We start from the raw sequence: 21,157 nt of genomic DNA, 5'->3' as shown, positions 1-21,157 counted from the left end.
GAAAAAGGGACAATACGCAGGTGATAAATCTATTATGTAACCTTTTCTGAAAGAAAGGCAAAGATTGACTGTTGTTTCTGTTTTAAAACTGCAATTGCTATGGTCAGCAACAATTTGTGATGAATTGTTGGAGCTGTTACAAGCTGCCAGTATCCTTGCACAAGGGAAGCTTCAGTCTCCATAAGAAATGCAGGAAGGTCTAAAAAAGGAATGTTGCATATAAATGTCATGCAAATATGACATGTCATGTGTTTCCCTTTATATACCCACTTCCCCTACATGTGCTGTCTCCCAGGGAAGACAAATTGTGAAAACATATGTGAGGATCTACCTACTACTTCTACTCAGCTACAAAAGAAAATTGCTGTATAATTGTGCTTTACTTTCTCAGAGTTGTCTCTGTGACATAAATCTTTCTGAGACACTGAATAAATTTTAAAAAATTAATTGATACAAAAAACTTAATGGCGAATATACATTCTAATACAAAATGGAATGTGTTTCTTAGTCTTTGTTGTCTTCCCAAACCAACATTGGTACTGCTGTTAACAATTTATAGGAAATAGTTGCATAATATGCCCATAAAACACCTTTTTTTTTTTTTTTTTTTTTTTTTTCCCCCCCATGAGTTGTTTATATTGCATAAAGCAGGGCAGTATGACTGGAATTACTGGTTTCCTTTTGATTTAAAAAAAGCCCAAACCAACAAGCCACCCACAAAACTGTTAATGTAATTTTCTTTTTGATATTTAATTGCAGTGTGCATGGGAGAAGAATAGTTCTCGCAGAACCATTAAGAGCTGTTCAGAACGTTTCTCTTATGTACTCCTTCAGTGATGCAAAATAATTGTGTAGAGTTGCTCACTGAAAAGATGATGAGTTCTGAGAGAGAGAAGTTATAAAAGGAACAATAAAAATATGCAATCCTTTGTCAGGTAACCAACTTAGCTTGCTACCCTGACAAGGCTCCTCAGGACTCTTTGGATCTCTGTACAGACACTGTACAGCTGGATGATAATTTTTTTATTTTTAAAGATTGTGAGCCAAAAGAGATACTAAAAAACCCCAACAACCCACAAATCCAAAATCGCTGGAAGTAAAAAAGGGATTATTAGCTAGACTTTCAGGAAAACAACCTAACATGGTGTATTACAGTTTATCAAAAGATAAACAAAACCAATTAATTCATGGTCACACTCTTGTTTTACTAGCAAGCATTATCTTGAGTCCCACAGGCTAGTCTAATACCAGCATGGGACTAGGGATTCTTCAACGTGGGTTTTTACTGATGTGCCTCGAGTTTACAGAACAGTCTGTCTGCTCAACTGAGCAAACTTCAGATTTAAAATTCAAACATTTGAACAGAGGCCAAATTTATCCCTTGTAATTTTAGTCACTTAAATGAGGAGCCTGAGTAGTATAGTACTTCTGTGCAATATATGATATCTGTATCCTCTCGACGGGATGAATTGCTTCTTCCTCTTGACTGTAGGACGTGTAAGGTCTGCCCAAGCTCACCTAAGGAGTTGCTGCCCCCGACAGGATCATTTTTGTGTCCTCCTGTCCTTGTGTGCTGTGTCTCTGTTCCCCTCCTTGTGCTGGTGTTAATGCTTGTATGTACAACTCTGTGGTGAACCAGTTCAGAGGGATAAAGCAATAGAAAATGAATCACTTTTGATGTGATTTGTTTTCTGATAGATGAACCCCATGAACAGCCCATCTGCAAGGTTAGGCAAGAGCAAGTGGCAGAAGAAAGGAAGACGCAGATAGTTGACAGGGCACAGGGGAGCTGGGACATTTGTGGTAATGAGCTGTCAGATGAACTCAGCTGTAATATTAGTCTGTGCTCTAATTTAAGTTCCTCAGTTTAGTGCCTAAAAATAGGTGTGATGAATTCAGGACAAATTGTCTTTAATTATAAGGAGTGCTGTTTTGCAAAAATACCGTGCCCCTTAGGTATTTGTGGCCATGCTGTTTGCTTGCATTACTGCTTTTGTATAGGGTCTATGATATCTTACAACATTGATTTAGTATATAATATTTGGGTAATAGTTTAAAAACTTTTTTGAAATTTTCTATACTGTTTTTAGGCTCTTATCCTATATTTTTTTAAAAAACCTGAGCATGGGAGAAAATATCTTTGCGCTTTTGTGAATGCAGAAGCACAACCTCAAGAGGTCTGAAGAAAAGCCTGTGTCTCAATGCTTATTTACTTTTTCCATATAGACTAATTGATTATTAAGAGTTATTTTCTCTTCCTACAAACTTTGCGTTGAAAGAAAAAAAGCCTTGGCTGCCATAAGTTGGCAGAATTTCCCTGACCTTAGCACTAGCTCAGCACCTGAGCTGTGTACTCTGGACCGAGGAATCAAATTCATGGTAAAATACTGATTGGGGGGGGGGGTGGAGGAAAGGAAAAAAGCCCCGTTGATGCCACCTTGTGGAAATTAATAATAGCAACAAAAGTAGTTTTGCAGAGTTGCACAACGCGGACGAGTTTGGGTTCTCGCAGTGCGACTCTGATTTCGTGTGAACCCTGAGGTGCTTCTGCGAGGTGGGAGCTGTGATGGGGGACGTGCAGCTGCGAGCTCTGGGTACGGTGCTGCCTAACCGAGTATTTCTCCTGGCATGTGTGGACGCGTGTGTGTTAGCCCAGCTCTCCCAGCCATCAGAGGTATGGATGGATACTGTACCTGTGACTCTCCCAAGTAATTTGAAACGAGTTTCAAGCTTCCCCTTTTTGCAGTTCCAGAACTTGGTCATACGGAATCGTTTGTGCAGGGTTAGGTGATGGCCTCTTCAGCCTCTTGAGCTTCAAAGTGTGGCTTGAGATTTTAAGCACTCTGCAAGCTCTTAAGAGGTACACCAGATATTCTTTACCTTTTTTTCTGGAGCTTAAAGCTGGGTTTTCATTTGGTCTTTTAATAGAAATACTTCTTTTTTTTTTTTTTTTTTTTTTTTTTTTTTTTTTTTTTTTTTTTTTAAATGCGTATCTTTTCCTGTTTGCATTTTAGTGTCAGTCATGCTTAGTGTGGTCTAAGATGCATGTAAAGGCATGTAAAGGCAGATCCTGTTACAAGGGTGTTTTGCTTTAATGAGAAGGGAACTGCACCAGGCCCTTAGGAATTGCGGTTTAGCATAGGTATTAAAGACATGAGCATCCTTTCTTTTCACAAGAAATAGACATTTTTACAACCTTGATAGGAGAGGTGCAAAATATGTTGGGAAATAAGCTTTTATCAGCAGTGCAACATAAAGGATAGGCGTACTAAAAAGGAATGTTAGACAAACAATCCTAGCATCATAGTGTATTTTCGCACAAATAGCCCACTATATTGTCCGTGGAAAGTCTCTGAGAATCCACGATACGCAAGTTGTGTAAAATCAAAGAGCATTTTTCTGTTTTCACTTTGGATAGAGCCTTGACATGAGCAAACAGACCTGGCTTTCCTGGGGCTCCAAGAGAGCTTCTCAACCCTCCCTTTTTCCAGCATTTGTCTGGCTACTTGGAGTCGCTGAGCATGCCGTGCTGGAGCCGTGAACGCCGGTGCGATGGCCAGCAGAGAGCTCCTGTTTCCAAGGCTGCCATCCCTGCCTTGAGCTGAGCTGCAGCGAGGACGCATGGGCCTTGAGGAAGCGCTGTTTCTGCTGCCTTTAGGTTCCGTCTTCCTTTAACACCCTTTTTATCTGTCTGGTAGGATCTAGGTGAAGGATCCAGGGTCTTTCAGAAGTGTCTGTGAATTGCTGAAGAGGCAAACTGTATGCCTGAAAAAATGGTGGGCATATGGGTTGCTAATTTATAGTTATTTACATGCAGTGTTTTCTGTTTCTAAAGAGTTGTTTTGATGGTGCATATTTCACTACTGAGGAAGCCTAACTTTTTCTCAAATCCATAGAGTTTAGAAAGCCCAGCACTTCAACAACTTTCATTTACTGTCAGACGAGGGGAATTACTGGCTGTGATTGGTCCTGTAGGAGCTGGAAAAGTAAGTCTTAATGTTTACTCCATTCTGTGGGGTTTTTATGAGTCTGTTAAACATGACTAGAAATTTGAAAATGAACGGTTCCTTTCTGCGTATAGTAACACACTTCACATCAAAATACTGGCATTCAAGAAAGGCAGATATCCTTCTGGAGGTGGGGAGGAGGTGGTCCGGCGTTAAACAGTACTTTCTACATTGCTTCTTGGCTGCATGTAAAGGGTACAGCTCTTCTGCTGTAAGCAGTAGTTTGAGTGACAGAGTGAAACAGGTCATTGTGCCAGTAAACACTGTTCAATCTCTGTGATGTCTTTAATGCAATCAAACTTTTCAATTTTTATTTTATTTTTTTAATTTTTTCCAGTCTTCACTTTTAAGTGCTGTGCTTGGTGAGCTGCCTAAAGATAAAGGTTTGATAAACGTTACTGGAAGAATTGCCTATGTTTCTCAGCAGCCTTGGGTGTTTTCTGGTACAGTAAGAAGTAATATACTGTTTGACAAGGAATATGAGAAAGAAAAATATGAAAAAGTTTTAAAAGTCTGTGCTCTTAAAAAGGTATGGTTTTCTCTTTGTATGTTTTATTTTCATGATCTTTATCTGAGTGTTCTTTCAGACTTGTGGAATGTGCTGTAATATATAATATATAGATTTTATTATTAGTAGTAGCATGTGAAATAAATCCTATCGCTTAACAGAAATATGTGTAATTATTTTTGACATGTGTGTGTAAGCATATTCTTGTAATTCCTAAAACTTTCACTAGAGGGTGGTGTAGCTTATGTGAAGCACAGACAAATTTGGAAAAGGCTATTCCCAATTATTTAATTTCATAATCACGTTTAGCCCTTTTCACTGGTATTATGGTAGGTGTGTGTGTAAATGCAATTAAAAGGTGGAAAACACATGATCAAGCTAGCGTTATTTGTGACTTCCATTTTATAAATATCCTATGTGGTTTTTTAAAAATAAAGATAATGTATATCATGTATTATGCATTGCTGACGGCTATCAAAAGAACCTTAGTGCTATATATTGGAGAACTTGCTGAGCCCAAGTAGTTTCATGAAAAAATATTTTTGAAAGGTCTGTGTGCAAAGGAGTTTGTGACATGAGATATAGAAGAGGATTAAGCCAGATTTGTCAAGAAACAGACATTTTGCTTGGCAGCTAAAAAGGTTTTATGCAGCATGTTACGATACTCCTGTCAGCAGAGACACAGGTGAAAAGCAGATGGTTACCGTGATGAAAATGTTTTTGCAAGGTTTTTACACATGGTAGATGGAGTTTTAATATCTTCTGCTGATATTCAGTCATATGCTGTTGTCTAAACTTCAGGTTTTAGTGACTTTAAAAGACAGCAAACTGCATTTAAAAAAACCCCACTTCATATTTGATGGTAGACTTGCTTTCATAGTTTTCTTTCAAATTTATGTATCTTATAAAAGCTGTGAATAAACTTTCAAAATATGTTTTATATTTTCCTGCCTGGGAAATACAGTAATATGACATAAAACACTGTATAATTTTGTTCTCTTGCTCGTAGTCCCAAGCCCTGCAAATTAACCAAATTTGTGTGATGAATGCTTGTGGTTATTTCTCTTGGATACATTGCAGTAAGAATAAAAGCAATGCAGTTCTTAGGGACATTGGCAAATGGAAGATAATTTACTGATAATAGTTCAGTTTTATTTATTGTGACAGCTCATTTTGTTCTAGTAAAAAAAAAAAAAAATTACACTTTTAATTCTTAATTTTAGTTTGATTTTCTTGAATCACCAGCAGATATTCCTTGTAACACCAGGAATGGTAGTACACTTCCCTATGGCAAAGCTGTAGAAAAACTGAACTTCAAGATCTCACCTATTTTTCTTGGTTTCTTAATTGTCCTTTGCTGAAGGTACAAAGTCATAAAGTGACTGCAGATATTTCATTTAGTATGTATCCTTGTATTTTAATATGAGATGATAAGTTAATACTTTTCAAATAAGAAAATGTTATGTTGAAGCAGCTTTGTTGGTCTTTGAAGTTAAAATGATTATCTGTTCTTTCACATTCACAGGACTTGGAATTATTGGCAAATGGTGACCTAACAGTAATAGGAGATCGTGGAGCTACGCTGAGCGGGGGACAGAAGGCCCGTGTAAATCTGGCCAGGCTAGTGGTTTTTGCTGTTTCTAAAATTTTGCAAATTGTCAGACTTTAGTGACTAAGTAAACAAATGTAAGACTTTGTAATGCTGACTTCTTAAACCTTTTAGAGCTGTGTATCAAGATGCAGACATCTATCTTTTGGATGATCCACTGAGTGCAGTAGATGCTGAAGTTGGAAGACATTTGTTTGAAAAGTACGTTACTGCTTTATTTTAATTTAAAATACAATTGTTATCTTCTAATTCCTTCTAGAAAAACTTGAGAAAGCATTTTTGGGGAGGTGGATCTCTTGACAAAACTTAATGCATACACTTTCTGCATTTATTTTTCCTCTATTTTGTATAGATGGAAGTTGTACAGTTTTTTCTCTGTGTGTTTAATTTTGTTCTTTATCTATAAAAACCCTGTAAAAATCTGTTTTGAAGATACTAGAATTATTCTTAAGGGAATACATGCCATTTTCTTGAGGAAAATGTCAGATTTCATGTATGCGTATTGGGGCTTATGAATGTTAGTACTGAGTGAAGAATAATATGGGGTGGGATTTTAAATCACTTTTTAGTTTTCTGCAGCTTTATCTGAGTAATAATAAGCACTTCATTCAAGTGGCTAAAGAAAAGGACAGAACTCTCTTAGATTCTTGAATAATTTTTCTTTTTGGTTCTTGAATGGTTGAAATTTCTCTCAGGAAAGGGAAACAGGGAACTATGGCCTGCAGAGTAGACTCTGGAGAGCAGAAAGAGGGGAAAAGAGAATGTACAAGCTCTTACCATGAAAGAGAGAGAGATTGGACCTTCCCCTGTTCCTGAAAGAAACAGGAGAGTGTTCATTAAAAGTCAAGTTCCCTTCTCAATAAATCTCGTGTTCTCTGTCTCTCTCTTCTTTCAAACTGCCTAATCTATGGCACATAGTGAGTATGAGAATAATCCAGTTATTCCCAGCTGGTGTTTTGTCTTTCCTTCTTCATAGCCTGTGCCTCTCAGTATCAAAAGGTACAGTCTAGAATTTATTAGAAGTAGTAGGAAAAAAATTCCATTGACTGAATTCAGTGGGCTTTGGTTGAAGTCTTAAATGAGAACTTTTTTTGAGCATACTTGCATCCTTTAAATGTCACACTCTAAATACATGAATTGATCTGGTTTTACTGTAGTTCCCTCCTCTCCACCCCTAGACAATCATAAACACTTGTCTTGCAGAAATGGTCATAGAATTTGCATTGACTAGCATTGCGTGCATGTTCTTTTTCCCCACGTGGGGAAGCTTTTAGCATCTAAATTTGAAAATTATATATCCTAGTGATGTTTGCAGTTTCAAATCTGGAGATCTGAAACCCCATCAACATTTTGTTTTATTTTATTGATTTCTTCAAATGGCTACTGTTTGTTTCCGTCAGCCAGCATGGAGTAAGAGTTTTATGATGCATAGGCTTTATGTTCATTCTTCTATGCAGGATCATTTTCACCTGCCACAACTGATAGATGGAGTTCATTACTTCCATAGTTCACATACTCTATCAAATTCCTTTAATGCCTGTTGAAGCTATCTAGTCTTTAGCTGCTGCTTTTCTGTTTCTGCACGAGATCACTCTAGAACTCCAGCATCTGACTGTGTCGGTGTCTGAGTTCTGGAAGTGCACCCACCTGAGCAGTTAACCTGTCTCTCCCTTATGTTGTAAAGTCTCTTCACAAAGAAGAAGACGGGAAAGTACAGTAGTGCCTTGCAAAGGTCGGGTTGCCTCTTCAATTTATTCTACTTTGTATTTTAGCTGTGACACTGGGAGCATCTACATCCTACTGCAAAACTGGAAGTCTGAATTTTTTGTATGTGCAAAACCCATAAAGGAGCTAGAAACCATTGCTCTGCTAGCACAGTGTGTGTTGCGCTGATAAATGTGTGGAAATGAGGAGGAATGAGGAGATTATCTCAGAGAATTTGAAACTCTGGAAACTAGCTGGGGTTCTTCCTTTACTTTCATTTACTTTTCCTCCCCAACTCTAGATCAGTTTGAGCAAAATGGATAAAAGCAGAATGAAAGCATTTTGTGGAGAAAATGGACGGGGTGGAGTAATAGTGGCAAGGCAAACTGAGCAACGCCTCCCTGTTCAAGATCTTAAGGGAGGGCTTTTTTACAAGCAGAAGTTGTCTTCTGAGGTCTTCATGGCAGCTATAAAAAGCGCTGGGGGTAGTGGGCAGAGTGTTATGTTCAGTAGCTTGCTTTGAAAAATGAGGGAGGGCATGTTCTTTAATGCTTCCTGCATGGTGCTAGAAATGTGGAGAAGAGAGAGAGCACTTGGGCAAGAATGATTTCTTAGAATGCGGTGCTGAGGAATGTCCGAGACACCACTTCATACAAGCTGGCCCCGGGAGTCCAAACCGCGAGGCATAAAACAATGGACAAGATGGAAGAAACAGGGTGTTCTTTAATGAGAACCTGAAATGGATATTCACTCACTCTTCCCCCCCCCGCCTTGTAATTCTATATTAATATTTAATTTTTTTAGAAGTGTCTAGTCTGTGTGTTTACATCTAAAGATAGGCATGTTCCTAGTAATTCCCTGAAGCTATGGTCTGTGGATGGTTGGTTCGTTACATTTGCTGCTTCTCCCTGTTCTGATCAGCTAGTGCAGCAAACAGTTTAAATATATATAAATACTTTTCAAATGAGAAAGAACGTGAGTATCACAGCTCCAGTGGGAAAACAGTCCACAATATTATTAATAAGGGATTGTGTCTCTTAAGAATTTCTCCATAATACAGACAAGTTGTTCTGTGGCTGATGGAGCAGATAAAGCCAGTTTTCCAATGAATTCCTCTCTTCTGGTCAGATTCCTTGGGGCCTAGTAAGGTATAAACTGGATATTCCCTAGTCGTGTGTTATTTGTAGCCTCTTTTCCTGTGACTTCTCTTGGTAGTTAATAGTAGGCATGCTTCAGCCTTTTTCCAGTGGGGGGGGCACCAGTATAGTTCTATGGTTTTGTATATATTTGCGTGTGTATATGAAAATATGCATATATTTATATATATTTATATAAATAAAAATAGCTTTTAATTAACTTCTAAGGCATGTGGTATTTTGAGACCTCTAGTTTTGAAATGAGGGACAGCCATGCAGATATGGTAGCACCTTTGCTTGTATGATGATGTTTGGAATAGCCTGTGATGTTCTGAAAATCCTTCAGTCATGCTAGGACCCCAAGAAATTTCCTGCTCTCCCTGTGCATCTTTTAAAACATATTTCTGTAGATTGTATGGTTTCAGATCACCTTTGGATAGAAATGAAATTTTGTCCCATCAGTGATACTGACTCAAAAATGGTGGTTTTAAGAGTGAGATTTATATTTCATTAGTCTGTTGAGACAGATGCTCTTCTCTGGGTATTGTTCTTCCCTTGTATCTTTTCCAGTGACAGGAGCTGTATGCCCGTCTCAGCTGGCGATCAGCCTGATTTCTTTCTATTCCTCCTCTGTGCTTGTGAGAGTAAACAGAATTGCAGGACAATTTGGGACTCTCTTAAAATCAGACCTAAAGTTGTGATGATACTTGAGAGTGGTATGCACAGGTGTATCATTTCTACTACCAAACAGAATTCTGCAATTATTATTTTATTTTTTTTTAGGAGGAGGCTGTTTTGAATGTATGATCATTTGTCTTTTTTCTCTCAGTTTTGCCTCTGGAACTAGAAAAAAAGCTGCAGAAGAAATCACGGCATTTATCGCAGCACAGTAATGAACTTCAGCATCTATTCAGATGGAGCACCTTGGTATGAGGCGATGGCCTCCTGTAGGAATTCAAGGGACATGTAACTGGGCAGTGGGTCATGGGATAATCATATGTTGAGGCTGACCAGAGAGTCACCTGGCAAGCTGACCAGGTGTCCTGAAAGATAAAGTCTCTCCATTGCCATCTGAGGTAACTGAGTGTTCCTCTGCAAGAGAGGGAAGGGAGCAGGCATGGTTTTGTAGCAAAGGTGTCCTTTCTAATTGCAGAAAAAAGTGAGGAAGAATTGAACTGGTGACAAAGGAAAGCGGGAAATTCCATCATGTGAAGTGCATGGATTAAGAGATCCTGAATTCCTCAGTGCATTGTTACGTAAGCCCCAGAAGTGTTTGAGGGGAGAAGCAAAATGAAGTAGGGAAAATGAGTAAAAGGATTTTTTTTTTTTTAATTAGATATACAGATCTGAATATTTACTTTGTCTGTTTAAAGTAATTTGATTTTTGGAACCCTTAGGAGTCCATGAATGCTTCTAGTCTCATATCTCTCAAAGTGGGGTATGCTTATAGATCTCCTGAAATGTTGGATCTTCGAGGAAAAAGCGCTATTATGTTGGTGTAGGTAATTAAAAGCAAGCGGAACTCATCAGTCCTGTAAAACTAGCAGATAAAAGCTAGAAGGTCTCGTTTTCTGTAGGGGGATTACAGACACACGGTGTGTCAGAGGAACCAAGCAAAGATAACCCTGGTGTGTACTTGTCAGTGCTGTTTTTAAAGGCATATGCATATTACACGCTTTGTCCACTGATGACAGGTGTACAGGGGAGTTGGTGTGTAAATTTAATGATTTCACTCTGCTCCCTTTTGGGCAGGATCTCTCTAAATCAGGGATATCTCTAAGGCTTCCCACTTTGTGTTTCACACCCGCTCCATGCTCATTATGCTGCTGATACCACTACAGTGGTTACAGCCCTTATGAGAAGTACTGAGCAAACTTGAATGCCTTGTGCCTCTTCTTTTGTATTACAGGTGTTGCTCTTAAAAATGTATTAGTTATACCTTGACATTTAGGTGATACAATTGAAATTCCTTGAGCTTTGTTGTGTTTATTTTAGGGAATATGTTTAAAAGGTATCACTATATTGTAGTAATGTTTCTTGGGGTTTGGATTTTTTTGTTTTTTTTTCCAGAACATGAGAGGCATAAGTGTGATCACTGTACGTTGTGTGTTTAAAAAAAACTGTAAAAATTTTACAGAAATGTGTGTGGGTTTGGTTTTTGGTTTTTTTTTTTTTTTAAACATGCGATATAAAAGCAAAAAAACCCCACTTGCAGAACCCCAGTGTAGTTTTGTGCTTTAGTGGTCTGTGGGTGCAGTTGTAGAACAGTATTTTGAATACTAAACCAGAAATGGGCTCAAGAGGGAAGTATGCAAATTCATGTAGCAAAAGTTCATGAAGAGCTACTTGAACACTAAGATCTCTGGCTCAAACGGTCCCTAATATATGGACTCTGGAAGTTGGAAATGTGTACCAAAGGAAGAATCACTACATGTTCGCTTATATACTTTCTCCAGCCATCCACTGGTCGCTGGCACCTGGGAGAGGGAAATGGATTTTGTGGACCTTTATTTTATGCCAGAACAGTTGTCCTTGCACATTAGCCTGGTGGAGGCTGGGACTTGTTATGAGATGGAGATAAATGATTAACAAGAAAAGTATAGAAATAGAAACAGCATTGTAGAAATAGGTGTGGGGGTTTTGTCTCTGACAAACATACCACAGCAGGTTTTGGGGTTTTTTTTGGTGAAATTTTGTAAACTCTGAAATCTACAAAACCACCTGGGAGATTGTTCTCCCTAAGCCACTTACATTTAAAGGGAAAGGAGAGGAAAGCAAATGTAGTAAGTAAATTAATATAGCAAAGGCTTTATGCCTGTGAGCACTTCTGCATTGCTTTAATTTCATCTCAGTGGTTATTTCCATTGAAATGAATGTAAGTATTAACTAGAGTAAAGTTAAACTTGCATGTGAACTTCCAAAAAGGAGAGGCAAAAAGAATGGTAAGGAAGAAAATGGAATCATTAAAGAAGAGACACTTTGCAGAGGTGAAAGAAAGCTGGTTCTTGGAGATAAAAACTTAAAAAAGATTAAAGAACAACTTGTCTCAAGGAAAAGAAAACCTGATAGAGAAGGAAGAACAAATGAGGATTCGTATGCATGGAAGCGCCAAAGCACTACCTCTGCATAGAGGAGCACTGTGGTGTTGTGGGCCCCTTTCTCAGTGTCTTTTGCTGCATGCTCTGCAGTACCAAAGCTCAAGCTAATTTTTTTTTGCTGTCAAAGTGCAATGGGCTTTTTAAATGGATGATACTATACTGTTACTTAGGTTTGCTAACTTAAAATACTGTTTATCTCTGCTGAATTGGAAGAGTGTAATTTCTGGAGAGATCTATCCCGAGTTTGGTATTTGTGATGTTGAACAAAAGTCATTGATGCTACGTTTTCAGGTGATAGAAAACCAGGCAATGATTCAGGCAGTTCTGGAGGCAGCCAGGGATTTAGAAAGTCTTGGTTACAGGGTGTGAATTAATAGATGCACACAGCAGGGATAAGTGCAAAGTGTTGACTTCATGAACATAAAATGAGCAGGGATCAGTAGTGCAGCAGCTTTATGGAAAAGGAGGTGCAGATTGGGTAGATCACAAATCCAGTATGAGACAGCGATTCATGATCTTGTTAAGGAAACTACACCCTGGGATTTATGACCAGTACTGTATCAGGCAGTACAGGTAAAGTAATCCTCCTGTTATGTTTTGTACCTGTAAGGTCTCAACTGGAATGTTTCAATTTTGTGCAGGCCAAAAAAATGTAGACCAGCTTCAGACTCCAGTGTAGCCCATCAAGAGCATTTGGGTGTTGGGGAGGGGTGGAAGAAAACTATTTCTCACTTAAAAGAAAAGGGGGGAAAAAAGGATTTGGGGGATTCTAGTTTTTGGGGTCTGAAGGAAAAAAGAGGCATGAAAGAGAGAGACTTAATGTGTAAAGCAACTCTGCACACAGGTATAAACTGATCTACTGTCCTCCAGGAAGCAGTGCATTTAAATTGTACCAGAAGATGTAAACTTGGCCTTTAGAGGCAAAAAAAAAATAATGGTAAAGGTAGCTAGCCCCTGGAATACATTTGCAAGGATGTTGAAATGTCTGTTCTTGAGCTTTAAATGAACATACAGAACAACCTATCCAACATCTGTCAGGAATGGTTTAAGTTTAAGTTGATTTTTACTTGGGGAAAGGGGTGCAACTTTCATAATCCCTTCATCCGCGTTTTCCTTGTGCAGAAGAGGCTGAAGAACCTTTGGGTCTTCTCTGTCCATGTCTCTTCTGGCTGTGTGTGTGTGTCTGCCTGCGCTTGTGTATTTGTATATAATAAATGTGGCAATGGGAACTGCATTTTGTGCAGTAATTCATCCTGCTGTCATGCGTTAGAAGCGCCCCCAGTCTAACTAACAGAGTATGCCCCTCGAGAGAACAACAGAGAAGCACAAGGAAGGTGAACTTTGCGGGGTTTTAAACAAGTAAAAAGATGGTGGCAGTTCTGGGTGTACTCTAGCAGATGTCTGAGCCCTTGGAGCAGGTATGTCCCCCATTGAGGCAGGCTTTCCCTGGATTCTCTGCATTGTCAGTAAGAAAGGGAGACACTGTCAGCTGGTGTTTCACCTAGAATTGATGGTTGCTTTTCTTCAGCTACACAGAGCAGTATTGCTAAAAGTAGAGGTACAATGAAACTAAGCCTTAGTGAACCAGTTAAAACCATAAACATTTATGGACTGTTTTGGTTTTTTTTTTTTTCTCAGTTCTAAGACAATACCAAGTTTTCACTACTAAGAATTCAGTGAGCTCTTGGAGCCAACCAGCCCTTTTACCACATTTGGTTTTGCTGAGCCTCTCTGTGAACTCTGGTTCCAGTCTTTTATGGCAGCCAAGGCACCATACAAGCTTAATGCTCACTGTAAACTGCAGAATAGATGTTGTCAAAAGGGAGAGAGAATATTTTAAAAAATAAATAAATAAATAAAAGGTTTTGAACATAAAGCTCAAGTAATTTGATGTTTTGAAACAGATGTTAAGTATATACTTAGTATTTTACTAGTTTTGCAACTTCTGTGCTTCATGATGATAGAGTATTTTAAATGGCAAAATTTTCTAGTGAGCTGTCTGAGCAGTGAGTTGTTTAACCCTGTAATAGATCTAAGTATACGCTCTTTGTTGCAATTTTTCCTCCCTGTGCTCATGCCAGTGACTTGTGACAACAATTTTTCTACTCACCTGTTATCAACAAACTATTCAGCTAGCTTCTTTCTACCCAGATAGACATCAAATCGAGAGTTGTTGTTTTTTTAGAAATTCTCCATTGAGTGACCTGATGCATCAGTGGAAATTTATATTTCCACAGAGGTCATTTTTGCCTTCTCTCCTGAGATCAAGATCACTCAGGATGCTGTGCTGACAGCTCTGACAGTTCTAATTGGTTTGCTCTGATGCTGTGATAAGCCAGTTTTTTTTCTCTTCTTTTTTTCCCCCTCCAAACGCAAACTTAAAGTGCAGTGGGCTCACCATGACTCAGGATCAGGATTTAAAGGTTTTCAGCCATGGGATTTTCTCATTTGTCCCAGTAAGCTGTTAGACATACATCTGGAACACAGAAAATTCAGTGATCAAAGTGGTATGTAGGCTGTGGGACTGTGTTAGGGAAAGCTAGATCTCTTCGCACTGTGTACCTGATATATTCTCTTTTGGCAGCTTTCCTGCTAGACAAGTAAATATCCTGTAGCCTCTCTGATCTTTGTCCAGTTCTCTGGACAGATTTTGTTGAAGACTATGTTTTGTTGCGTGTCTTCAGCTGGTGCCCTAGTTGCCATGTGGCTTGTTTCAGTGACTGCTCAGAGGGTGGACGGTAACCACAGCACAGTAATACTCCTATGAAGAGCTTGGTGTGTAAATGGTTGCAACTGCTCAAATAGTTATGCTGCTGCAAATACCTTGGTTAACTGTTCTCTTGGCCACCTAAGAATGGCATCATGGGTTTATAGTTGCTTCTTGAATGCTGCATAGCAAGCACATAACTTTCTCAGGAAGAGTACTGCTTTTAACTTAATTTTACTGCACAGTTCATTTGGAACACGATAATATGCTTTCTGCATGTAATTATGCTGGCTGGTACTAGTATTAACCATTTCATAGTACTCTGCTCCCTAGAATGTTTTGGGTTGGAAGGGACCCCAAGAGGTCATCTAGTCCAACCCCCCCGCAGGAGCAGGGACACTGCTAACTAGATCAGGCTGCTCAGAGTAGCATGAAACACAGTAAGCAATATGATATTATTGCTGTTAAGCTCATGTTCTTTTTACTCCCCTTACTGCTTATTTGCATTTCTGTATTGAATTTGTACTGTTGGATTGCTGTGGTTTTGCTTGAGGTTTTTTTGAGAATGGAGAGAGAGAATTGGCGGGGGGGGAAGTGGGGTTGTTTGTTTTTCTTTTTGTCCTGAGTGCCACCCTCCTGTGTCACGTTAGCAAATGGGGTTAGCATGTTAGCAAAAATGAGCCCAACAGGAGCAGATCTGTGGAGAAAAATGCACAGTGCTGAGGTCCCCGTGCAGTTCAGAAGATTCAGCTTTGAGCAGGTTGCAGCCTGGCCCTGTGGGCTTCATTCCTCATCAGCTGAATACTGATGAGGGGGGCTACTGAAGTGTGTTTTCCTGCTTGGTTTTGTCTAGAAGTTCAGTTCATGGGCCCCAATATCACTCAACAGTATGAGCAACAGCAGATTGAGTTGAGACAACTGGGAGATGATCTTCAAAAAGGCACTCCTGATCCAAATGGAAAATGCTAATGTATACAGCTTCACTGGATGCTTCAGTTCTAAGCAGTATCAGTTTTCCCTGTTTTCTTAAGATAGCAAGTAGCTGAGAAAGGGGCATCCTCTCAAAGGGTCTGTCTCCCTGCTATGTTACTGTGGAGATGAAAGCAATGAGAGTGTTAGTAGCATTGGATACTCAGCTGTCCCCATTGTACATGAACAGCATGCTTGCAGACCTCTGCACCTGTAAACCATGGCTCCACTGCTGTGTTTTTGGGTTGGGTTGGTTTTTTTTGGCTCTGCCAGCCTTTCAAGGCTCTGCTGGAAAGATACCAGATATCTTTTCTGCTAAAACTGTATGGGATTGAACTGCACTTGCTGACTGGTTCTAGTGTGCCCAGTCCCTTCTTCACTTCTCTCTCTGAATCCTAAACTTCTAGGGAAGCCTCTAGAGTAAGCAGGTAAGATATGGGAGAAGGAAGTATGCCCTGATTCCATGGGAAAAGGTCAGAGATGGTTGAAGGATCTCGCTCCTCTACTGCAATATATACCTGGATGTAGCTCAGATCAGTAGTACTGTTTACTTCTCAGTGGCTCCCTGTTACAGTTGCTCTGAAAGCTCATCTCAAAGAAGTTACTTTTATTTGCTATGTTTTTCCATAGTTGTCCACGTTATGTTTCCCTGCTTTCGCTTTCTGTTAGTTTAATTTTTGTTAAATACCCTCTTTGCAGTTCAGTTTATGACATGTACATTTGTTAGGAGGATGCTTAAGACAACTTTAATGAAATGTCCTAAAGATATTTCCTTCTCTTTCACCCCAGACCAGAAATAGGAAATTTCTTTTCCCTACCTTGAAAACTTAGGAAGTTAAATAAGGAACATGTTTGTTAAGTGTAATTTTTATAAATCTAATAAGCATGGGCATCTTTTTTTTCTTACTTTAAACACTCTATAATTGAATAGAAGATAATTTCCAGAAATAGTCAATATGTTTTAGGACACTTCATCTTTTAATTAATTTTTTCATCTCTTTGCAGATGTATTTGTCAGGCTTTACATCAGAAGATCTCTGTTTTGGTCACTCACCAGTTGCAGTATCTCCGTGCTGCAAATCAGATTCTAATTTTAAAAGATGTAAGTGATTTCATTGTTTATACTTTTACATCTCACATACTTTCTAATTATCCTTTTTAATCTAAGAATGAAATAAAGAACCATTAAATATTTTTATTTTTGGTTTGTAAACATATTTTCTGTCTACTAGGGACCATATGTTTTCAAAGATCTATAATTATTAATGAAATACATGGATTTTTCCTAGAATACCTTCCCTGAAAAATCTTTCTGAATTTTATCGTGCATATAAGTAATCTTACATACTGATTTTTGTCTTACATATGTATAATATACTGTGAAAAATTACTTATTTTGAGACTACGTTACTGCTTTGCTTTTATTCTTGCTTCTTACACTTTTGTGTGAATTAAGAACTATGTTGATTTTGCAACTGGTCCCTTTTTTAAATTAAGGCTGAGAAATGGTCACAGATACCTTTGAGAATGAGCAGGCCTTCAGCGAAACTGGTTCCTTCCAAACTTTGTTGAACCAGATACTCACGGATGGAGGGCAAATGCAAGAACTTCAGCTGTTTTGTTTTGGTTTTAAGTTTTTTGGATGGTGAAGTACTTCAAAATTACTTTTGGTGTATCACAAAGTTGCGAAAAAGGACACTTTTTCCTGCCATTCAGATCTCTTTAAAGTTTACAGTAGCTTTCTAGAACAGAGTTCGTGATAGAGCTCTAAAAGGTGTGGAAATGGAGTGTGTTGTTCCTTGTAGAGCTCTGTGAGGACCAGAAAATTAAGCTGCTGTTTAGAATCACAGAATCATGGAATTGTTTAGGTTGGAAAAGATCTTTAAGATCATCAAGTCCAACCATTAACCTAACACTGCCGGCGCACCACTAAACCACGTCCCTCTGCACCTCATCTACCCATCTTTTAAATACCTCCAGGGATGGGGACTCGACCACTTCCCTGGGCAGCCCGTTCCAATGCTTGACAACCCTTTCAGTGATGAAATTTTTCCTAATTTCCAACCTAAACCTGCCCTGGTGCAACTTGAGGCCATTTCCCCTTGTCCTGTCGCCCATTACCAGGGAGAAGAGACTGACACCCACCTCACTACACCCTCCTTTCAGGCAGTTGTAGAGGGTGATAAGGTCTCCTTTTTTTCCAGGCTAAACAGTTTACCCCTAGCCTGGAGTAATATAAAAAGTCTGATGGTTATGTATGTAGTTCAACAGGTTGTCCTAAAGCTGCATGGCTGTCTCCCGCAGCTTCTTGGAGGAGGTGATTCTCACCTGGCTGTAACTGGGACTTTTGTCATCCCATTCATATGCTCCTTGGCCTGGTTAGCTGCCAGGAGGGGACTGGACAGAGGGTGAAGAGCTTGTTTCTGGTCTTCTAAATGAGCAGCTGATAGTTAGAGGCTTCAGCTCAGTTACTGCAGTGGGATGTGTGCTCAGCAACTGTAGAACCCCAGAGGCAGCAGGGCTAGATAGGAAAAATTGTCCTTTACAGAAAGTGTATAATGAAGATAATCAAAGCTTATATTAATTGTAGGGTAAAATGGTGGGGAAAGGTACCTATTCAGAGTTCCTGAGATCTGGCGTCGACTTTGCTTCCCTTTTGAAAAAAGATGAAGAGGTAGAACAGCTGTCAGTTCCAGGAACCCCCAACCTGAAGTCTGTCCGGAGCCGAACCTTCTCAGAGTCCTCTGTCTGGTCCCAGGATTCTTCTGTCCACTCACAGAAAGACGGAGCAGTGGACCAACCACCTGTGAGTGCTCCAAGGATAGACGTGTCTCAATTCTGGTCTTAACTTAAACTGCGATAAGGACTTGCCCTGCTGCATTTGAATTTCAGGGATTGTTGGATTGCATTAGCAGGGGAGAGCTCACCCGTGGTGGATCTGCCTTAGCACAGTGCTTGGCTGGCAGTCCTGCCACGTGGGCTGCAGAGGGCAGGCATCCCACAGCTCTGTGCTGTTCTGGTTTGAACACCCAGCAGAGTGAGTTTGTTCAGGTTCAGCATCAGATCTGCTGGATGCAGGAAGCATTCCTGTAGGTGTCCAAAGACACTGCACTGTGCTTCCTTCATCCTGTCCTCTGACAGCGGTGCTTTAAAGGGCCAATACCACTTTATTAGGTGGGTTCTGTCTGTTCAGGCAGGACTGAGCTCAAATGAACACTTCCTCTGAAATCCTGAGCTCTGGGAAGTGCATGCCGAAGCAGTGGCTTATGCAAAGTCTACCTTTGCATGGCTGGCATTAATGTACCCACATGATCTTGGCCTGGCCCTGAGGGCGCTAACCTTGGGATGCAACTGCATTGGTCTCCCCAGCCCTTCTGTTGGTGAAAACAGAACACTTAGTATGGTGCCAGCTTGACTTCCAGGTGCCTCGTTGTCTCTTGATCTGCACAGTGCAAAAGCAGCCGTAAGGTTTCTGTACCAGATGTGGCCTTCTGCTGGTGTGCTTGCATTCACGCAGAACAGTGCAGGAGCCCTGTAACCCTGCTAGGCCTGTGCCAGCACTGCATCCGTGGAACAAGTAACCCCTGTGTCCCCCTGATGATTGCCACCTTTCTGCTATGGGTATATATTACTTCTTTCTCTTTTCTGTAATAAAAAGCAGTGAGATACAAACAAAAAAAATACTACTACAGACTTTCATTTTTCATACGTTTTTGGAGGAATGGTTTTATGCCTCAAAGCAGTAAACCAGTAAACTTATCTAACATTATTCATGTCCCAGTAGTGACTCCCCTATTGAATCCACAAAGGTGTGCCAAACTTTTTAGCAGCATTAGAGCTGTTGGATGGGGGCAGGAGGGCTGGAGAAACAAAAAAACCAAACTATGCTTCTCTTCTTTTATAGGTGAATAGGTAGAATTGATTTCTCCTTTCACATCTGAGTCAGGTCTGGTGATTACAGTACAGCCATGTCTGCTGAAAAAAAAATCAACTGTTATGTGTCCACTGAACTGGCACTAGTTTTTCTATCACATGTACTGTAAAAAAAAAAAACAACATGATTTGTTTTATTTGAATAGTTTATTTACCTTCTTTATGCCTGCCTTATTTTTTCCTTTTCTGTCTTTCAGTGTCCCCCACCCATTCTTTGCTTAGTATGATTTCTCATTTGTCGTTTTACTTGTTTCCCCTATTAACAGATGCTTTGTTGGTACTTACAAGGAGGTGGTTAGAACTTTGTGGGTAATTTGTTATTCTGGGCATATGTTGATTGATTTTGGTGCATACTTGCAGAAGTATTTACTTTAAATACTTTTCTGAAAAGGAAAGGTTATACACGCTTGCATTCTGAAAACCGAATGTTTCCTGAGTCAAGGCCTTAGTCTCCAGAGCTGTTATAACTGAAGGTAGTATGTAAGCAAAGAAAAACCTGGTTTAGCAGTCAGAGTAAATATTTCAGGTTGTAAATGGAGTCATTTTATATTCTGTGATGCAATGCAAAATAAAATCTTCACTGTCATTTTGCAGAATAGGTTTTTCAGTATTACTGCACTGAGACTAATTTTTTTTGTCAAAGCTATAGTTCCGATATTTAAAGTTTTTATATGTGTAATCTCTTTATCTCCTTATTTAATTGTTTGCTAATTCTGAACCATGACTTTCAAGTGGCTTAGGCTGAAGCTGTAACTGCAAGGTTGATATTTTTTATTCTGTTTTTTTTTTCAGGCTGAAAATGCACTGGCTGCAGTGCCAGAAGAGAGTCGCTCTGAGGGAAAAATAAACTTTAAGGTTTACAGAAAATATTTCACTGCAGGTGCAAACTACTTTGTGATTTTTATACTTTTAATATTCAATATTTTGGCACAGGTGAGTTGTCAGGAGCCGCAAATAATATTGAATGTGTTTGGGGTTTGCCTTTTTTTTTTTTTTTTTTTCTTTTCTTTTCTCTGTTTATCAGCATGGAGTTTTGGTACAGCACTGAGAGGTCTTGCACTGATCCTTATTTCAACAGTTTTAATACTTCAATAAAATAATTATTTTACTGGCAGCATGGCACAGAAATTATAAGCCAGTCCAATTTTTGGAGACAGAGAACAAAATCATAAGGTATATAAAGTAGTTTTTACCAAATCTGAACAGTCAGTATGTTTCCAGTTGAGAAGGGTAAAGAGATTTACTGGATATGGGAGGACGGAGTCTGACGGAAGTGTTAAAAGAAAAGCTCATCTGCTGATAGTGCAGGTTATGAGAATGTCTAGAATGAGAGTCACTGTTTAGCAGAATAAGAAAGTGAGGAAAAGGACAGGCAAATATTGTGTGTAATGCAGACTGTAGCAGGTATGTAAAAGAACTTTTAAACAAGGAAAATGATTTTGAAACTTACTGAAGGAAATGGTGAGCTGAGGAAGCTGCGTGAAGA

At 39.4% G+C, this 21,157-nt stretch overlaps 1 protein-coding gene across 1 annotated transcript in view; it reads left to right on the top strand.

The window, feature by feature from the left end:
- The window catches only part of ABCC4 (ATP binding cassette subfamily C member 4), a 154,296-nt gene that overhangs the window by 33,037 nt on the left and 100,102 nt on the right, over positions 1–21,157 (top strand). Inside the window, exons 10-16 of the mRNA XM_009634600.2 lie at positions 3,897–3,986; positions 4,345–4,536; positions 6,041–6,135; positions 6,239–6,325; positions 16,744–16,840; positions 18,329–18,544; positions 20,464–20,604. Coding sequence (XP_009632895.1) covers positions 3,897–3,986; positions 4,345–4,536; positions 6,041–6,135; positions 6,239–6,325; positions 16,744–16,840; positions 18,329–18,544; positions 20,464–20,604 — 918 coding nt within the window. The remainder of the gene's footprint in view (positions 1–3,896; positions 3,987–4,344; positions 4,537–6,040; positions 6,136–6,238; positions 6,326–16,743; positions 16,841–18,328; positions 18,545–20,463; positions 20,605–21,157) is intronic.

This window comes from Egretta garzetta, unplaced genomic scaffold (assembly GCF_000687185.1).
Source record: "Egretta garzetta isolate BGI_Z169 unplaced genomic scaffold, ASM68718v1 scaffold442, whole genome shotgun sequence".
Lineage (NCBI taxonomy): Eukaryota > Metazoa > Chordata > Aves > Pelecaniformes > Ardeidae > Egretta > Egretta garzetta.
Note: the sequence above shows the minus strand (reverse complement) of the source record. Positions and strands in the feature narration are given on the sequence as shown.